Source organism: Fomitopsis serialis, assembly GCF_022376445.1.
Source record: "Fomitopsis serialis strain Sig1Antser10 chromosome Unknown B0H18scaffold_207, whole genome shotgun sequence".
Classification (NCBI taxonomy): Eukaryota; Fungi; Basidiomycota; class Agaricomycetes; order Polyporales; family Fomitopsidaceae; genus Fomitopsis; species Fomitopsis serialis.
Genome location: NW_025955167.1, coordinates 5,780 through 24,253, shown reverse-complemented (window position 1 = coordinate 24,253; position 18,474 = coordinate 5,780). Strand labels below are relative to the sequence as shown.

Below are 18,474 nucleotides of genomic sequence, written 5' to 3'. Positions count from 1 at the left end.
GCGTGTGCGGGATCGGCAGGGGTCGGGCGCGGCGACGTCCCATCGAAGTGCTCCCAAACATCCTTCTGCTTCACAGCGATCTGGAAGCGTTGTCGGAAGGTAACCCAGTTCTTCCCGGTAGCCTCGAGCCTCTCAAAGGCTGAGCTAAAGTCGGCGAGTGACGTACTCGTCATAGCGGCGGCAATGGACTACGACGAGTAGGAAAGGAGTGGGTGGAATGAAGCGAGCAAGGGTGAGTCTTGTTTCGGCTAGAACGCGGGGCTCATAACCTAATGCAACCAACAGAGCGAGCACGAGTCGTCAGGCTGTAGCAAACAGACGACGACCTCAGATCGTGCTCGGGAAGACGAGGCAAGAACTGTATTGGCATACCTGTAGCAAACAGACGACGACTACGAAGTAAGTGAGTACAGGTATGCGAGACACAAAAGCTAACTACTCACCCTCAGATCGTGCTCGGGAAGACGAGGCAAGAACTGAGGGTGCGAACGCGGCGCGAGGGTATAAGTGGGCGAGCGAGCGAGTTAGGTACGAGATACGAGACTGTCCGTAAATGGTAATGAATGTACGGATGCGCACGGCGGGCACGGCGGGATAAGAGAACGGAACGGCGCATCGGACAGCGCGTAAGCAGCATGCAGTAAAGAACGAAAAAACGGGTATAGTACGAAGCCGGAGAGCCGGCGAGGACGACGTACGGATTGTCGGCTCCAACAGTCCCGCAGCGCCGTCAATGTCTGAAGGCGGACTGGCACATCGAAGATCGAGGGAGCTCCGACGGCACAGTAGCCGTGCGACCGCTTATTGGGGAAGAGGACTGTACCGTTCAGGATTTGCAACCGGTTGCCAATGCTCAGCACAGCGACTCGGAGGTGGAGGCTGGGACAGGGCAGGCGCATGGTGAGGCTCAAGCGGCGGGAGCGAAGGATGACAGGGAAATTTCGGAAATTCTGGGATTTCAGCTTGACGGAAGAGAAATTACTCACGTTGACGTCCAGGAGGAGGTGGAGATTTGGGAGATCCTCTCAGAAGGCTCTCTGATACCATGCGAGCTGTGAGTAGGCTTGAAAATGTTATTATATATTTCAATTGTGCTGCAACGACGTCCGTGAAGTGTCACAACCTCCAAAAACCACAGCTCAATTGTAATACGGACCCATATCTTGACTCTCTGATTTCCTCCAATAGCCTACATCGGGCGGAGGGCCCGGGTGCGATGCCAGTGTGGCTTAGGCGCCTAACGGTGAGAGTTTGCTTCAAATCGGTTTCAACATCTTTAAACGTGTTGACAGCGCTCTTCAGACTGCCCTAAGCATATCCTCTCCCCACACCTCTATCCTAATATGCCTACGCCTCGAAATGTTGACGAACGCCTATTCAAGATCTTTGCACTCACTGTAACGACAACTCTGGATGAAGTCTGGAGCACATCACGGCCATGCAACTTCTGCGACAAGATGGACCATGTTACAGTCGTCTGCCTGGAAAGGGACAACTTCGGTATGCTGTTCGACTATGTAAGTACTTCCTCAGTACTTTATCAACCAGGGTGGCTGTCTGAGTTCTCGCCCTCAATCAGTGTCTTATGGACGGAACGGATGTCTGCCCGATGGAACTCAGCAGTACCCAGATCGATACAGAAGACAGGGAACTCATGGTGGAGGCCGCCAATCAGCCGCATGACCCTCCTCTGAAGTTCGGCGGATGGGTGTTGATGGGTGCTGTTCCCGAGTGCTACGAGGATTGGAAGCGGTCGCGTCCTCTGCTAAATTACCAGTGGCCTCCCTACGTTGCGGAGACACAGGGGCCACAGGGACGGGCCGCGTTAGTAGATATTCTCTTTTATGTTGAGGTGCGTCTCCAACGTATTTCATAGCTAACGTCTACTGACTGACGTCTTTGGGGGATGCATAGGACGCATTACTCCCCGTTTCCATCCCCCTCATAGGGATCATAGAGCCCACCGGGTTTGCAATCAATATACCAGGTCCGGAGGAACAACCCCTGCTTGTTCAGGCCATACCGGGGCTCAATCCCTTTAAAAACCCACGACCGCCCACGCCGAGCTATGACCTGTACAACGCGGCATCCCAGACGTTCGTACCGGCGGACATGACAGACGCCTTTCCTATCCGCCTGTCCCTCCCCTCGACCACGTTCCTATTATTAGGGACTACGATGTTGTAATGACAAAGTACGTGAGAAGCTACGCCACGGGACGCAAAACCATGGAGCCTATGTCCTCGCTGAAGTACAACTTCATCGGGCTGGACTTTATCTGGCCGGTGGGCCTCCCAAATCACAGGCAGTACAAGGAGGATACCTGCCAAAGCGCTCTACTCCCACTACGTCTATCCACAGGAGTGCCGGCGCAGCCTGAAGAGGACGAGTTCGTGGTGCGAACGCCCGGGGTAGCGCAGACAAAGGAGGTAAATTTGGAAAAAGAAGACGAGGCAATGGACTTAGACATAGAGGGAATGTCTGACGAGGACGCTGAATTGGAGGGGGAGCCACTCTGGGAGCTCGATTCTGATGGGTACTGAATTATTCTTCGCCAGTTGGGACGATTCTTGCGGTGTCTCGGTTTCTCGTATACTTGTCGCCCAGTGAATTGAATGTTTCTTTGGTGTACTATATAGATACCTCCTCTTACTACACAATCCATTGTAATACTCGTTAAGTGGGACGAAATCCATTGTAATACTTGTTAAGTGAGAACGAATGTCTTGTGAGCTACGGAACTCATTACAACTCGGTGTGGCTCGTTGTGGCTCCGGCGCTCAAAGGCCAGGCGCTGGCTTATTCCTTGACGCCACTCTCAGAGCTGTGGACTGTATCCTATTTCTCTCCACAACCTCCGTCCACCATGTCTACTCCACTTCCTGTCGACCAAGCTCTTATCGCCATCCTCGCTCAACACGGACCGCGATTCGAAGAAGTGTGCAAGCATTCGCGAGAGTGCACTACGTTCCCCGCGATCGACCATGTCGCCGTGGTGTGCTTGGAGAAGGACCATTTGGTATGCTGTTCGACTATGTGAGTAGTACAGGTCCATGCTAGTCATATTCTCGAGTCTGATTTGTCCCCTATATAGTGTGTAATGCGCGACGACGCTGCTTGCCGAATGAAGCCCAGTCGCATCCAGTCGACTCCAAGAACGACAGCTTATATGCTCCAATGCGCGAAGAAACTCAGACGCCCTCCGAGGTTTGGCGGATGGGTCTTCATGGGAGCGTTGCGCAAGTTCTGGAGGGAGAGCAACAGGTTTCATCCTACTCTATCTCTGTTGAGGCCCAGCGACGCATGGGAACAGGGGCGGACAGCACTGGTGGAGGCACAGGTTTATGTCATGGTGCGCAGCGAACGTCTTTGAACCACCTTGCAATACTGAAATACATGTTTTGGCGATGCACAGGATGGGTTCTTGCCCGTTTCTATCCCCCTCATTGGGGAGATCGACACCGCTCGGTCGGAGATAGTCATCCCAGGGCCTTTCTCGCAGCCACTGCTTTGCCAGGTCATCCGCGATTTGAACTACTTCAAGAATACGGATGACGACGCCATCACCAACCTCGACCTCTACGACCCGTCCCAGCAAACGTTCAACCCGTCGCTGACAGACCCGACGTTCCCCATACGCCTGTCCCTTCCCCTTACCACCGTACCCATCTTGAAGGATTCGAACGTAAACATGACCATCCTCGTGATAGATCACGCAGCCGGGCGAAGAGGAAGAACGGAGCCTATGTGCTCAATGAAGCATGACTTCATGGAGCTAGACTGGGTCTGGCCGGTGGGTCTTCAAGACGGCCGCGAGTATCTGCAGGGACAGTGGAGCGTCATGCAGATGCCGGATCCCGTGGGTGTGGTTGCAGTGGGGCCACGACCTGGACAGGCCGGCAGTCAGGTGAGACTGGCAGTCGAGGGAAGAGAAGTACGGCGGGAGGAAAGTGTGACAATCCGGCATCGGATGGGGGCTGGATCGCTTTAGAGTCGGACTGGGACAAAGTTGCAGGAACGGCAGAACGTGAGGAGATGTTCTGGGGCTGAAAGTGTGTACTTTTGTAACGTCTACTATTCCATTGCTTGTAATCCATTGAGCTACTAGAGTTTTTTTCGGATCGGATGGATGGTTTATCCATAAGAAGACTGCCCTTTAGGAAGGTTACAGTCGCACCGAAGCACTGAACTGATGTGCAGTCTCTTCTGGGCACAGAACTGGTTGAGCACGGCGTGTGTGGCTTCAGCGCCTAAGTGTGAGAATCTGCTTCAAACAGATTTTTCGCGCTTCAGACGTGTTGAAGGCGCTCTTAGTCTCTCAAACACATCCCATTCGTCTGAAACTGCTTGACGATCTCCAACAAATCCCACCCGCTCTCTACCTATTCCGTTCCACTATGCCTACACCCCGCAATGTCGACGAACGCGTCATCAAGACTATCAGCGAGGTTATGGAGTTCGGATTCGAGTACTACTGCGGCTCGTCATCACCATGCAGCCGCTCCCCCAACATAGACCACGTCACGGTGATCTGCATGGAGCGGTTGCATTTTGGGGAATTGTACGAATACGTGAGTTGTTCTCCACAACGTGCCTGGCTAGGCGTTGTCTCATGGATCACCCTTTAGTGTCTTCTGGGCGACGACTCTGGCTGCCCCATGCGTTTTAGCCCTGTGCAAATCGAGCCAGATAAGGTTGAGAGAATGATGGAACTCACCCTCAAGCTGCGTGATCCTCCCGCCAGGTTTGGCGGATGGGTCTACATGGGTGCAATTCCGGACTTTTACGTGCGTCCGGAGTTGTGTCCTCTTTTGCACCAGGCGTGTGCGAGCGAGCGAGAGGGGGAGGGGCGGCTGGCGTCGGTAGAAGCACTGTTTTATGTCGCAGTGCGTAGAGAGTCTTGCCATGTTTGTCCAGTACTAACAGACATCGTTGCGTTAACGTACAGAACGGGAGAACCCCCATTTCCATCCCCCTCATAGGGGAGATAGACTCCACCGGGATGGTCATTGACATACCCGGTCCCTCAACCCAGCCGCTCCTGATCCAGGCTATCCCTGGGCTAAACCGCTTCAAGGGGTCGCCCCACAAGCCCTGGGCGACGTTCGACCTCTACAGCCCAGCGTTGCAGACGTTTATCCCTGCCTACATGAATGACCCGGACGAGCATCCCATCCGCAAGCTTCTTCCCCTCGACAGCATCCCCGTTTTCAAGGAGTCGGAAATTCAGAAAACAATCAATGTGCACGACTACACGACTGGAAAGGAACGGACGGCTCCCATGTGCTCCATGAAGTACGCTTTCATGGGGCTCGACATCATCTGGCCGGAGGGCCTTAAAAATCCCCGCCAGTATGTGGAAGCGGCCTGGAGTGTTGTTCCACCGCCGCCCCAGTCTCCCAGGATGGCAACTCGGCCTCGACCTGGAGAGGAGGGCTGCGTGGTGAGGTGGGGAGAACAGCTCATACAGAAGCGCGGAGACAACGGGGGCAAGAACAGCGAGTTTGACTCCCACTCAGGGTCAGGGATAGAGGACGAGGACGAGGCTGATTCTGAGCCTGAGGATGAACCGCTCTGGGAGCTCGATTCTGATGGATACTGAAACGTTGGTTGGTTGCCACTGTAATGGGACTTTTTCTGGTTCATTAGTTGCTACGTGTTTTTCTGAGCTGTACGGTTAATAAAGTATCTTCTATCTACTCTATTTATGCTCGGTGAAACGCTTCCGAGTCACTGAGGAAGGCTCTGCACCGAGGGCCACAGAACGCATCGCGACGTGAGCGCTTAGTGTGGGAACTGGTTCAAACGTCTTCAAAGCGCTCTCAGACGTCTCTCTGCTGTCCCAACACTGGCCACCACTCTTCCAGCACCATGTTCCCCTTCCCTGCTATTCGCTTCGACCCTCGCATCATCAGCTGTCTATACCAAGGCGGCCTACCTAAGTTCGAGGACGTATGCATGAAATCGAGGCGGTGCCATATATGCTCGACTATTAACCACGTCACTGTGGTCTGTTTGGAGAGAAAAACGTTTGGGTACCTGTTCGATTATGTGAGTGCCGTATCATGCTCCTTGTGCTTTTGTCTAATGTTGTTTTTGTCCAGTGTTTGATGTACGCACACTGTCCCATGAAGCTGAGTCGTGTGCAACCCGACATCTACGCGAGGTACGCTATGGCCAAGCTTGCCCGGGAGAAGAAGGTGGAATACGGCGGGTGGGTCTTTATGGGATCTGAGCCGGCTCTGTATTCGAGCATGGCACGGCCCATTCACTTGACCCATCTGGGGCCGCCGGAAATTGCGCTACACTGGCAGGGGCGAAAGGTACTGGTTGAAGTGTGGGTTTACGTTTCCGTAAGTTTGAAACCTCTTGGGACCTAGAAGCAGTACTGACAAACGCATCTGGGCGATGGACAGGTGGCATACCAACCCGTTTCCGTCCCTCTGATAGGGGAGCTTGACGAGGACGGGAAAAACGTCGTTATCCCTGGAGTATCCGAGCAGCCACTCCTCCGCCAACTCCTGCCGCTGTTGAACTGGGAGTTCACTGGCGAAATCGAAGGCCACGACATGGGCTTTGATAAGTACGACCCGTCCCTCGAAACGTTCGTTCCATCTTGGATGGAGCCTACATTCCCCATCCGCCTCTCCCTTCCCCTCACCAACGTACCCGTGCTCAAAGCGTCATACGTCAAGATGACGACATTTGTGTGCAACTACGCGGAGGGAAGTCAGCCGATACTCCCTATGTGCTCCATGAGGCACAAATTCATCAACCTCAAGTGGATCTGGCCAGTAGGCCTTCCACGTCGTCGCGAATACGTGCAGGCGAGGTGGCACACGGTGAGGGAGCCCGTTCGAGGTTTGATTGCAGTGCGGCCAGACATCGGGGAAGCAGGATGTCGAGTTACGGTAGCACCAGAAGGTTTTGACAACACAGGCCCTGGAGCCTACTGGGGTGAAGATGTAGGCGCGGCGACAGTGTCATCAGATGAAGGTGCATCGGATGACGGCGACGAGGACGGAGAGCTGTGGAACTGATTGATTACATTCCTGGGACTGTACTACTAGTAGTTGTTTGCACCGTGAATGGTCTGTAACTGTACAATGTATCGCATGTTGTCTCAGCGTGCGTGGTATCGTCTGATGGCTCGAGAATGGTATGTTTGCAGCCTACCAAAGTGGAACTTAATGTGAACAGAGAGACTTCACAGTATACCCGACGCGCCTAGAAACTAGTTTACGTGACATAACTTCGTTTAAGAGGCATTTCACAAAGAAAGGTGTACCATTAATCTGTCTGAATGGCGTATAGTTCCCTGAAACACCTCTCAGACATGTTGAGCTTGGTTCAGGTGTGTTTGGAATTCGGTCAATCTGTTTGGTGACCACAGTGTTTTTCCTGATGTCTGGAGGGACGGGAGAGTCAATCGGTGTCAGCGGTGATAACGGCCCTAGTTCGTCTATCAAGGCATTTGTGAATGCGTTGCTGGTGTCGCACTCATCGTAGCACGATCTCCAGACGTCTCTGTTTCGTGGCACCAGAGAAAAGGAGCTATAAACGATTAGTGTGCCATAACGTGGGGGCAATATTGAACTTGACGCTCACTTCAATTTCCAGGATTCAAATACGCAATCAGATGCGTCAAGATGGCCGCACAGATCAGGCGGAAAATGCGATCTTGACACTCCAGGTTGGGGAGCTGCCGGCAGGATACAGTCAAGACGAATCGGGCACAGTTCTCGCAGACGAGCTACTGCGGGGATTATGACATCTTTGACGAGCCGTCCGGTTCTTGAATCTGAGTCGGCTTAGAACAGTCAGATGTCAATAAGAAAATCAGCCTACCGTCAGGCCACCTCAGGAGATTACCGAAGTCTTGTGCGATGTGTGCGTTGGCGGTAGCCAGAGGTACTCGGAGATTCTGGGCTGCTACTAGCACCAGAAGATAGATAGAGCCTGGACGTGAATTTTGAGATCAATATATATTTTGGGAACATGCATGCTAGACGTACCTCCTCCGGCGAGTCGCGCGAACTTCACGCCGGTAGTGTTCCAGTCCTGAAACGTCCTCTTCTCTGGGGCACCCTCGACACCTTCAAATTCTCTCCGCCAAATTCCCGCCACGGTGAGTTTGCCTTCGTCAGATTTCCCGTTATCTAACTCAAGTATCCTAGTCATGCCAGCCATTCAACACTAGGAGATATTCAAAGGAAAAGCTACGTACCTTGCCACTCTAAAGGCGAGCCTTATGTGACTGATCATCAGCCAGAAGCTGGCGGCAGCATCCAGCTTCAGGCTGCAGGCGCATCTGGCTACCAGAGAGCGCAGTGATTCGTCCTGGCGAACCGGCGCCCCCTGCAGCTCCGTCACACTTGCCTGTACTGCTCTGCACACGTCAAGGAGCCTCCTGTGGCTGAGATCTGACGTGAGGAGGGATGTGTACTTATGCACAGCGGCCCCTGTGGTAAGAGCCGGTTCAGAGGTGTTTTCCCACTGCCGTGTCTGCGCTTCCTCGGACTCCGTCGCAGAGTTATTGGCATCCATCGCAGAATTGATCGGGACGAACTGGATACCACCTCGGGGGCAAGGTGGGAGGCGATGCTGCGGTCGCTGACGTAGCAGTCTTCGAGCACGTTCGTGACCATCAGGCTTTTCAAGCCGGTTTGCTACGACAGTATTTGCCTCCAGCTGAGGGGCGTACGGGTGAGCTTCCTCGCGGGCACGACGAGAGGATCTTGTTTGCCGCTGGGGGCCACAAACGGTCCCATTAGAAAGAACTTGATCCCCTACAGTAATCATTGGACTCTGTCTAGCAAGCAATAAGGGTAGTACGTACCTTCCGACTCGTCCAGATTTTGGCAGTGAGTCTGGGCCTGAGCAAGCTCTGCGTCGTCAAGGTACTGTGACGTGTTCTCCTGACTCACTGTAAAAATTGATTGTTCAGCGAGAACGGTAGAACTGGCATTAAACTCACGCGCAACGTCAGCCAGCCTGTCAAGACTTGACCGTCTTTCCTGACAGTCAGTCAGGTGTTCAGCAAGCTGTGCAGTGGGTTGCTGGTCTTGAAGTCTTCGTAGCAGAGACGTGAGATTCTCGTTGAGACTAGGGGTGCGTGACAACAACTCCTCTAGATCCCTTTGTTCTTCCGGAGTGAGCTGCATAACGGACGGACAGAGGAACGTTAAGGCGTCAACTACATCCACTGCGGTCTGCCGAGGTAAGCCACCGGACGACGGCTGTCCTAATTTAGGCGGGCCAGCGAATTAGCACCTTGGCGTGCAAGTGCCCCCTGGGCTCAGACAGTGCAGGATGGCATGTAGTCTCAAGAATCTCCATATATTATGAATGTGCGAAGGACGGGGCTGAAGGGGCGAGAGTAGAGATGAGAGAGTAGCTAAAATTACAATTACACCGATGCGACGAGCAGCAATGCACAGCGAATACGATTGCGCAGCGAATACGACGCGCAGCAACGAGCAGCGAACACAACGGGCAGCGAATAAGCGAATATGACGGGCAGCGAATACGACGTACGACGGGCAGCGAATATGATGAGCGGCGAACACAACGAGCAGCGAGCAGCGAACACAGCGAATACAATGAGCAAACGGGACGACAACGCGAGGATGAGCCAACTGCCAGGATCTATGTTCTTCAGCGGCGAGTAGTACGCTCATTCAGAACCAGTGCTGGCCTGTGAGTCAGCGTCAAGCTGTGAGGAGTTCGATTCACCCTGCGACGATGATTCCGCGTCATTCTCATCCTGCGACGATTCATCGGCATCCTGGGATGAGTCGTCGGCATCCTGCGACGATTCGTCGTCATCCTGCGACGAGTCGTTACCCCGCGACGACCCCTGCTGCGACGACCCCTGCTGCGACCCCTGAGACGACTCGCCGTAGTTGCTGTCTTGAGAGTAATGGCCGTCGTCCACGTCGGGATTGAACGACGGATCACGGAGGGGGTCACTCGGTATCGGGTCGCTCGAGCCGTCAGCAGAGCCCAGGTAGTCGGAGTCCGTCAAAGAACTTTTCTTGTCGACGAGCGCGGTGTCGAGGTGACGCCGTTTGAGAGCCCTTCTAGCCCGTCCAATGTCACCCTCGTCAAGGGCCCTCTTGAGAGACGCCCCTGCCTTGAACGCCTCTTTCCGGCTTCCGACAATTCCGTCGAACGAGTACTGGGTAGTCGCGTTCGTGGCCTTGGCGTACCGTTCCTCCGCCAATCGCCAGCTCCCGGAGCCGACCAGGGCCCTAACTACTCCCACCGGGCTCTTGATGGGCGGCAGGCTGAGGTCAGGTAGCTTGTCGATCTTCTCCTCGAACACCACGAGTTCCACGGGGGTGCATTGGCTTGACTTTGCGATGATGAGGTTGTGGAGGACCTTGTGTCGTACAGACAGCATACACTCTCGCCATCTCGCTTCCCACTGCCTGAGCGCCTGCTTCTGCTCATCAGTGGCGTACCTCCTGCGAAGAAGCTGGTGCAAGTAAGCACTTTTCGTCTGAGAAGGGACTATGAGCACTTACTAGGGCCTTCCCGCTTCTAACCCACTCCTCCAGGTCGTCCTTCCAGTGCTTCGCGAGGTACGCGTGGTCCTCTGCGCCCTGTAAAACCCACATGTACGCACGTATTTCCCCTACGTATATCCTACCTCCGTAAGCGATGCCTCCCGTGATGCAGTCGTCGTCCAGGCAGGGTAATTCGACCCAGTCTTGTTTGTTGATGTCCACACCGGGGGGAGCTTTCTTGACGGCCTTCTCCTGCGTGGAGACGACCACGAAGACAACGGACGAGATCTTCTGGCCTCACTGGGGGGGAGAGGCGCCACGGGGGTGGCAGGGGAGGGGGAGATGGAAAGGATGCATCGGAGAGGGGCGATAGGGGCGAGGACGCGTCCGGTAGAGGAGTGAGAGGAGAGGACGGTTCCTCGCCTGCGTGCTCCGTCTCAGGGCCTGCCGGCGTCTGTGTCCCGTCGTCGTCCCCGTCCTCCGTCTGAGTCTGTGTCCCGTCATCGTCATCCGTCTGCATCTGCGTCCCGTCTTCATCGTCCGTCTGTGTCTGCATCCCGTCCTCCGTCTCTTCACCTTCCGATCCCGCCACCGATGCCATCTGACGCACGTAGGTGTGTCCCGCCACGCTTTCCGAGGTATCGGACGCCGTCATGTTGTCTGTGACCTGCAGGCTGGTTAGACGGTAGGGTTACCGGTGGAGATGAAGCTCACCTTTGCAAGCACATGCGGTGCGCTTTGTGTTCTCGCCGACTCAATGAGTACGCAGTCACTGTTCAGGTTGATGCAGAGCTTGTTCTTTTTCGCCTGGTTGAAGAGTCCTACCATGCAGTCAGGGACCTCTATGTGGTCCTCCCTAACTAGCAGCCTTGCGCCGTTCTGCGTCACCAACGTCCCAGGTACGCGCACCTGATCAACCACCGGCTTGATGATGTCCTCGACTACGGTGCTGGCGCATCCCAGCACGACGTCTTGATGCAGACCGCTTGCAGAACCGGCCACAACGGTCGCCATCTTACGGTCGTAACGGAACCTAGAGTATCAGGATTGTAGTGAGAATGACATACACGATAGCGTACATGTAACTCACCAAAAATGACGCAGAATCTCAGGTTTGTCTCGCAATTTTGAGCGAAGAAGATCCCAATCTTCCGGCTGGAAATTGGGAGTCTGAAAATCGTCAGCTAGGTACGGTTGGTGTCACCGTACGCAAGTACCTCTATTAAAACGTCGGGCAACGCCGGGAAGTCCCTGTCTTCCAAGAGGTTGCCGAATATTCGTCTGGCAAAAGGCCAGCGCCGCACAGCCTCCATGTAGTCCTCGTCGTCGACACTGGTGGGGGGAGAGGACGGCGGTGCTAGAGGAGGTCATGAGTTAGTACAACGAGAAGATAAGTAGAATCACACTTACCTAAGTCGCTGAAGTTCCAGGTATGATTCAAGTTCGTCGGTGACACGCCAGACGAGTACTTGTCGGAGAGGTGGCGACTGTCCCCCAAGTTGGACCAGTCGTCGATAGTGAGGTCCCTGAAGCTGCCTAGGGGCTGGAAGGTAGGAGAGTGAGGGGGAGGCATGAGGACAGAAGCACGAGAGACCCTGCAGCACGAGGGATAGGGCATGGGAAGGAGAATCACTACTATTAAACCTCGCGTCAAGTGACCGGAGTTGAACGGGACTGTCGGTGTCAGGTCAGAATGTGTTTCTGCTGCGGTTCACCGGGTATGAGCAATACCGGGCTATCACAGTTGTTCGTTGTAGAGGGGGTTGGTTGAGTGTTGGTAGTACTGTAAAGTTTGTTAGCAAGTACAGTTGTTTTACTTACCACAGCAATTGAATTGCCTTTACACACTATAACTTGGCTGATCTCGTTGAAGTGACGTGACGTGCTGAATGAATAGACTAACCACTAGCCTACCCACTGGACTGGAATACGTGGATACGAGTGACGTGCGTGACTGAGACGTGACTACAAGAGTTGCTGATTATGGTAAACAGCTTACCGATCAAGAATCACTAGAGGCACTAACAGGGGCTTGAAGTCACACAATAGACTTGTTAAGCTGAACTGTAGTATATTGCACACTAGGATGCCGCTTGTTAGCTTATGTTACTAACTTGCAGAGCAGCAGCTCACAAGATCTACACTGAGAATCTGGGAGAACTTGACTGCCTCATCCATGGAAAACTGGGGGCCTTATATACATGTGGGGAACAGCTTTACTCATACAGATTACACTACTTAGTCAGTCCTTACTCATCCTTAGTCATGAACACAGCTATGTACTTCAAAGCGACTCATGTGGTACAGCTTGTACTGCCATATGACATGGGTCAGCCAATCACAAGTCAGTATCTAGCACTGCCTTGTATCCTATTTGAAATACATCTGGAGGCTGTACTCTGAGACAACATGTGGATTGCCCAGCAGGCCCTAGCCAGTCCGGGGGCTGTGCGTAGGCTGTGCGTGGCTATGCTCATGCTGTACTCATGACTATGCAACCAGTCCCACTGCAATCTCAAAGCCCACGTGACCTTCTAGACTAGTCTCACATGACCATGGCTATGCACTGCAGGGGGCTGTGCTGTGAATGAGTAGTCTGGTAACAGGTCATATCAATAGAAAGGAAATTGAGGTATATACCATGTTCCTTGAGCCAAACAATATTGGCTCAGGACATCTGGACGGCACAAAGAAAATGCAACTGTCCCCAGTTGCACTCTGCATTCCTGGCCATAAAAAAAGAAAAAGTCCTACTCTTCATCTTCATCTTCCATCTCCTCTTCACTATGCTCTTGTTCATCATACTCCTCATCATCCTCAATTTCTTCATCTTCATCCATATCCAGGTCTTCATCATCATCGGCCCAGTTCAATTCTTCAATCTGTTCTCTTGACACAAATGGGAGAAGTCGGAATGCTGCAATTCCCTGTCTCCACACTGCACCATCAAGTTCGGATAGAACATATGAACCTCCTTTTGTCTGGCGGACGACACTAAAAGGCCCTAGGTATCTTGGGTGATGCTTTCGGTCGGCACTCTGTTCGACTGCCTTATTACGCACCAAGACCAAGTCACCAGGCTCATACACCTTTCTGTTCAGTCTCCTCTGATAGCGTCGCTCAAAGACTTCCTTAGAACGCAAGCGTGTATGTTTCAGCAGTTGTGCCGCACGTGCAACATCATCTGGCTTCTTCATCAACTGCTTGATTCGTAATGCTAACAGATCACTGGTAGACATCCCCGCATGGAATCCATCTACTAACAGAGTCATTTCGGCCAGATCAAAAGGGAGGACTGGGTGTACTCCATACAACAGATAGTAGGGAGAGAATCCAGTAGATTGACTAACAGTCACGCGATCAGTGAAGAACGCATGGTGAACATAGTCGGGCCATTTGTCTGCATTGCCTTCACAAGTCTTGAGGATTGACTCACGAATAATGAAGTGCCCTCGTTCTACAACTCCATTAGCTTTAGAGTTGTAGCTGGATATCTTGATTTGTGGCAACTTGTATCGCTTCATCAATTTCTGAAAGGCCTCTTTGAACTCAGAGCCATTATCAGTTACCACTTCACCAACAGCACCATACCGGCACAAGATCTGTTCAAAGAAGAAGGCTGCGACTGATTTTGCCTTCTTATTCTTCAAGGATTTACCTTCACTAGCTCTTGATAAATCATCCCGAGCAGCAATGATATACTTGAATCCTTTCGCTCTAGGCATCTCCATGATGTCTAGATAGACCTTAACAAATATAGTGGCAGGGGTGGAAATCACCAGTGGTACCTCGACTTTGCGAACACTGCGGATCTGGCATTGCTTGCATGAGCTTACATGATGATGAATGTCATTCCACATGCTTGGCCAGTAGAACCTTTCCTTGACAGTATGCATCACAGCTTGCTCTCCTCGGTGGCCAAGTCCTTCATGAGCTTGGGTCATAATTTCCAACCTCTTCTCAGCCTTCATGATCACTAGACGTGGAGGCTGGGTACCATTACGTCGGTACATCTTTTCATTCCTCATGAAGAAACGACTTGCACTCTGGATAAAGCGTTGTTTGGCTTGCTGTGTGTCTAAGAGAGGTAGTTCGGTGGATGTGAGGAACTTCCTATACTGAAATAGAAGCCTGTCTGCCTTGGTGTTGGCAGAGATGAACACATGGCCATGGCTCTGATTCAATAGTGCAGCATAGGATGGGATGCACTCATACTTTAGCTGGCGATGGTGCTCCTGAATCTCTATGTTCAGGGCAATATCGTCTAGCCATGAGTCGTCCTCTTCTTCAGTATCCTCTCCATCTACTAGTGGACGTCTAGATAAAGCATCTGGACCTTTGTGTCGCTCTGCAGGTACATGGATGAGCTTGAAGGTAAAGAGCAATACTCCTTGTATCCATCGATTGATGGTTGCATTAGGCTGTAGGTCTGGCTCATTGAGCATGCCTTTGATATACTTTGCATCCACTTCCACCTCTAGGTTTTGCACTCCAGTGAGGTATAAGCGGTAGGCTCGTAAGGCACGATACAATCCATACAGCTCCAGCTTTGGCTGAGAATAGCGTGACTCTCGCTCTGACATTGGGATTGACCCATATCGGGCAGGTCTCTTGCGTCCGGCTTCATCGTATTGTGATAGGATGAAGCCAACTGCATACTTGCTAGAGTCAACGGATAGTACGACAGGATTGTCTGAGCTATAGTCAATAGGTCGTAGAGCTGGTGCGATGTTACTGCACTTTTCAGAGCATCAAAGGCTACCTGACAGCCATCTGTCCACTCAAAATCTGTCTCCTTATGCAACAGCTGTGTCAGTGGACGAGCTACCTTAGAGTAGTTGTGAATCCATATCCGGACTGTTCCACATAGGCCCAAAAAGCCCGAATGTCATGAACACTCTGTAGAACTGGCCAGTTAAGATCTTATCAACCTTGTTTGACTCTGGTAATCTGCCCTCAGGTGTACATGTCTGTCCTACAATCACAACTTCAGGACGACAGATTTGAGCTTTGTTAGGTGCGAAGGTTGCACCTGCATGTCCTACACGATGCATGACCGATGGACATCATTTGCGTGTTCCCATATGAAGCGCCGAATGCCTGGATTGGCTTTCAATACTTCTGGGTTGCCATTCTCATCCGGATAGTCTGTCGCGGGTCCTCGAACAGGTAGATCATCTATGAAGATGTTGGCTATGTTTGGATTCATCCTGCAAGATGAATGCCATACACTTCTGGAACTCGGCAGGCGAGTTGGTGAATCCCATTGGTAGCGATGTGATGCGAAGAAGACCTAACGGTGTCTGAAACGATGTCATGTCTCTACTCATGGGATGAACCTTTCGAGCATCAAATCCCCAAAATAGATCAAACACTGAGTAGCATTTCCGTCCAGCAAAATCTTCAACAAAGTCATCTACTTTTGGTGGTAGACCAGCATCACGAATTGATACCTTGTTCAAAGGTTGAAGGTCATGGACAATACGAAGTTTGCCATTCTTCTTAACCACACAGAACCATCTCGAACGATAGGATGATTGGCTAGGTTCATAGACTCCTGCATTAATCTTCTCTTTTAGCAGGGCTATGACTTTCTCTTTGATCCCAGGCGGGATCGGGATATTGGCAAATTCCCATGGTTCATGTGGAACCACTGGAATTATGTATGGAGTGAAGTAGTCTTCTCGGAATGTTCCCCGCTGAGCTTCTTCGAAAGCTAAGGCTTTCTCGTTAAGCTTGAGGATGTGCTGGAAGAGCTTCTCCTCTTCTGGCCACAGAAAGCCCTTTGGATTGATATTCATTTCTTCCAAATGGTCAACCGTAAGGCGAGTTCCTGGCGTGAAGTCGGGCGGATGGATGGGTAATGGCTCTAACGAGGCGAGCGGATCTTCCGGGATGCGTCGTTCGACTCGTGCATCCTCTGGGAATACTCCCGGTACAGGCTTCACTCGTCGGTCGACGCGTTTGTAAGCTCCCAAGACTTCGTTACCGTAAAAGGCAAGTAGCTCTTCGTCGGCGTCTAAGTCCAGCGAGCTGACGAACGTGTCGTGGTCGTTGGTGCGACTCTCTTGTTCCTCCCACTGCTCGTGGTCGACCGTTATCATCCCGACGTACGCTGGCCATTCGTCTGTGAGTTCCATGCTTACGTTCTCACGTTCATACTGACTCGCGGTCGCATGTCCGGGTGTCGTAGTCGATTCGGAAGCTGAGACTGGTGGGCGTGTGCGTTGGGCGGAAGTTGCACTGTACGGTGGGCATTGCACAGAGCTTGGTACGCCCTGCTTAGCCGAGCTGCACATGCGAGCAACTTACTTGTCTCTAGGCGCGTCGAGGAGTTGCCTGGTTGGGTGAAGCGGCGAGTTGTCGGGTTGACGTGTCGAGAGAGGCGGCGACGTGCGAAGTACTCGGGAGATGCCAAGTTTGACGTGTGCGAGGTCTGCAGAGGTTGCGGGATTCTGGGTAGTGGTGGACCACAAGCTCTCGTTCCATAGCTAGTTCTGTGCACCTATATTGGTCGAGTCGAGTTGCTGCGCACACGCGGAGTACCGAATACGGCCAATATATTCGGGGCTTTTCGAGGAATTTACATCGCAGACTTGTACACTACGACTGAGTCGAGAATGCAAGCCTAATATCGTACACCCATATAGTTCGTAAGAGTCGGAACCGAGGCGCGAGTCAAAACCGAGGCATACACACAATTCAAAGCAGAAGTATACATACAAGTCGAACCATAAGAGATAAACATAATTGCGAGGCACGAGCATCCCGGCACGCTTTTGGGGGCATGCCACGAATACTCGTGCTCGCGTCTAAGCACTGAAAGAGTTACAGTCACAAAAGATACATCAGAATCGAAGGAGAAGTCAGTTCGTAACACCAATCATAAGTCGAAGCACAAGACAAATCGTACCGAGGCGGAAGAACGAAGTTGGCCTTTTGAATGTATATTGTCAGTCGTAGTAGATCGCCGTACGTCCGAGCACGAGATCTCTGTCCAGAATCGTAAGTTACCGTGACCAGGTTGATACCAAGGAAGTTGACGTACAGCAGGGTGAGCGCGACGTCGAGCTCCAGCCTAGTTATGAATGGAGTAGGCGGAGTACTCGCCGGGCGCGCCGAACACGTTCTGCATGCATTGCGAGTGCAGCAGGATGCCGTATTCGCCCGCCGCGTTGTATTTGAGCGAGGTGTCGATGAGGGCGAGGATAGTGTCGGTGTCGTCAGTCCATTGCATTGCGGATCAGCAGTGCGGTAGCGAGAGAAATACCGTGTAGCTCACACAGCTGCTCGCGCTCCCTTTTATGCAACATCGGGTTGCCACGAAAGTGCCCGAGGTGTTTCTTGTACTTGCCGCGCTTCGCAACTTGCACGAAGTCACTGTCCGGGTGCGTCATCCATTCTCGCTTGCGGGCCTCGCGCATACCGTCGTGGCGACCGCGCGCACGGGCGGCGCGAAAGGCCTTGACAAGCGCGATTCGTACGGCGTCGCGAGTTTGCGTGTCCATCGGGTGAGTGGCGTTGTCGAGGGTGAACGTCAGTTTCTCGTAGATGACATCCATGTTTGGATGTCTTCGTACCTTGTAAGGTGGGATGGCGTCGCGGTCCGTATCGTAGTCGGACTCGATCTCATTGTGGGGCTCGAACTCTTCTTCGGCTTTTTCTAAGAGCTCCTTGAACGTCATTTCGGGCTTCGCGCCGACATCTTCTACGTGCACCGGAGGCCAACCATTAGCGGATGTGACTTCGAAGACAGGGTCGGACTTACCACCCGGTAGGTCCTCTTTGTCAATGACCACGCCGTGGAGTCGAGCTCGTCGACGTTTGAGAGCGTGCTGAAATGGCGGCGAGCACGCGCCTTCGGCGCGTCCGCCTTGTTTGCTTCGAGGTCTTCGGAGTCCGATACGAGTACCATGTCTTCCTCGTCACTTGACGGCGGCACGGTCTCGAGATCCGGCATGGA

The 18,474-nt window shown here is 52.6% G+C and overlaps 6 protein-coding genes across 6 annotated transcripts; 3 read left to right on the top strand and 3 right to left on the bottom strand.

Annotated features, from left to right (window-relative positions):
* Positions 1-1,343: 1,343 nt before the first annotated feature.
* Positions 1,344-2,543, top strand: B0H18DRAFT_960646 (uncharacterized protein; the record flags this gene model as incomplete). The annotated part of the gene is made up of 4 exons (XM_048042983.1): positions 1,344-1,517; positions 1,580-1,852; positions 1,915-2,096; positions 2,171-2,543. The coding sequence occupies 4 exons, from the start codon at positions 1,344-1,346 to the stop codon at positions 2,541-2,543; spliced, it is 1,002 nt and encodes a 333-aa protein (XP_047885758.1).
* A 323-nt stretch (positions 2,544-2,866) lies between these two features.
* B0H18DRAFT_960645 (uncharacterized protein) lies at positions 2,867-5,602 on the top strand (the record flags this gene model as incomplete). The annotated part of the gene is made up of 8 exons (XM_048042982.1): positions 2,867-3,019; positions 3,095-3,352; positions 3,416-3,907; positions 3,992-4,052; positions 4,294-4,571; positions 4,629-4,787; positions 4,821-4,886; positions 4,949-5,602. The coding sequence occupies 8 exons, from the start codon at positions 2,867-2,869 to the stop codon at positions 5,600-5,602; spliced, it is 2,121 nt and encodes a 706-aa protein (XP_047885757.1).
* A 269-nt stretch (positions 5,603-5,871) lies between these two features.
* B0H18DRAFT_960644 (uncharacterized protein) lies at positions 5,872-7,040 on the top strand (the record flags this gene model as incomplete). The annotated part of the gene is made up of 3 exons (XM_048042981.1): positions 5,872-6,051; positions 6,105-6,353; positions 6,417-7,040. 3 exons carry the CDS (start codon positions 5,872-5,874, stop codon positions 7,038-7,040), a joined length of 1,053 nt encoding a protein of 350 aa, XP_047885756.1.
* Positions 7,041-7,207: 167 nt separating this feature from the next.
* B0H18DRAFT_960643 (uncharacterized protein) lies at positions 7,208-9,164 on the bottom strand (the record flags this gene model as incomplete). Its single annotated transcript, XM_048042980.1, has 8 exons — positions 7,208-7,227; positions 7,289-7,554; positions 7,609-7,801; positions 7,849-7,959; positions 8,016-8,173; positions 8,228-8,789; positions 8,840-8,926; positions 8,978-9,164. 8 exons carry the CDS (start codon positions 9,162-9,164, stop codon positions 7,208-7,210), a joined length of 1,584 nt encoding a protein of 527 aa, XP_047885755.1.
* Positions 9,165-9,676: 512 nt separating this feature from the next.
* B0H18DRAFT_960642 (uncharacterized protein) lies at positions 9,677-12,129 on the bottom strand (the record flags this gene model as incomplete). Its single annotated transcript, XM_048042979.1, has 8 exons — positions 9,677-10,480; positions 10,530-10,763; positions 10,813-11,178; positions 11,226-11,390; positions 11,421-11,544; positions 11,602-11,681; positions 11,729-11,868; positions 11,922-12,129. The coding sequence occupies 8 exons, from the start codon at positions 12,127-12,129 to the stop codon at positions 9,677-9,679; spliced, it is 2,121 nt and encodes a 706-aa protein (XP_047885754.1).
* Positions 12,130-17,734: 5,605 nt separating this feature from the next.
* B0H18DRAFT_960641 (uncharacterized protein) lies at positions 17,735-18,196 on the bottom strand (the record flags this gene model as incomplete). The annotated part of the gene is made up of 1 exon (XM_048042978.1): positions 17,735-18,196. One exon carries the CDS (start codon positions 18,194-18,196, stop codon positions 17,735-17,737), a length of 462 nt encoding a protein of 153 aa, XP_047885753.1.
* Positions 18,197-18,474: the final 278 nt, after the last annotated feature.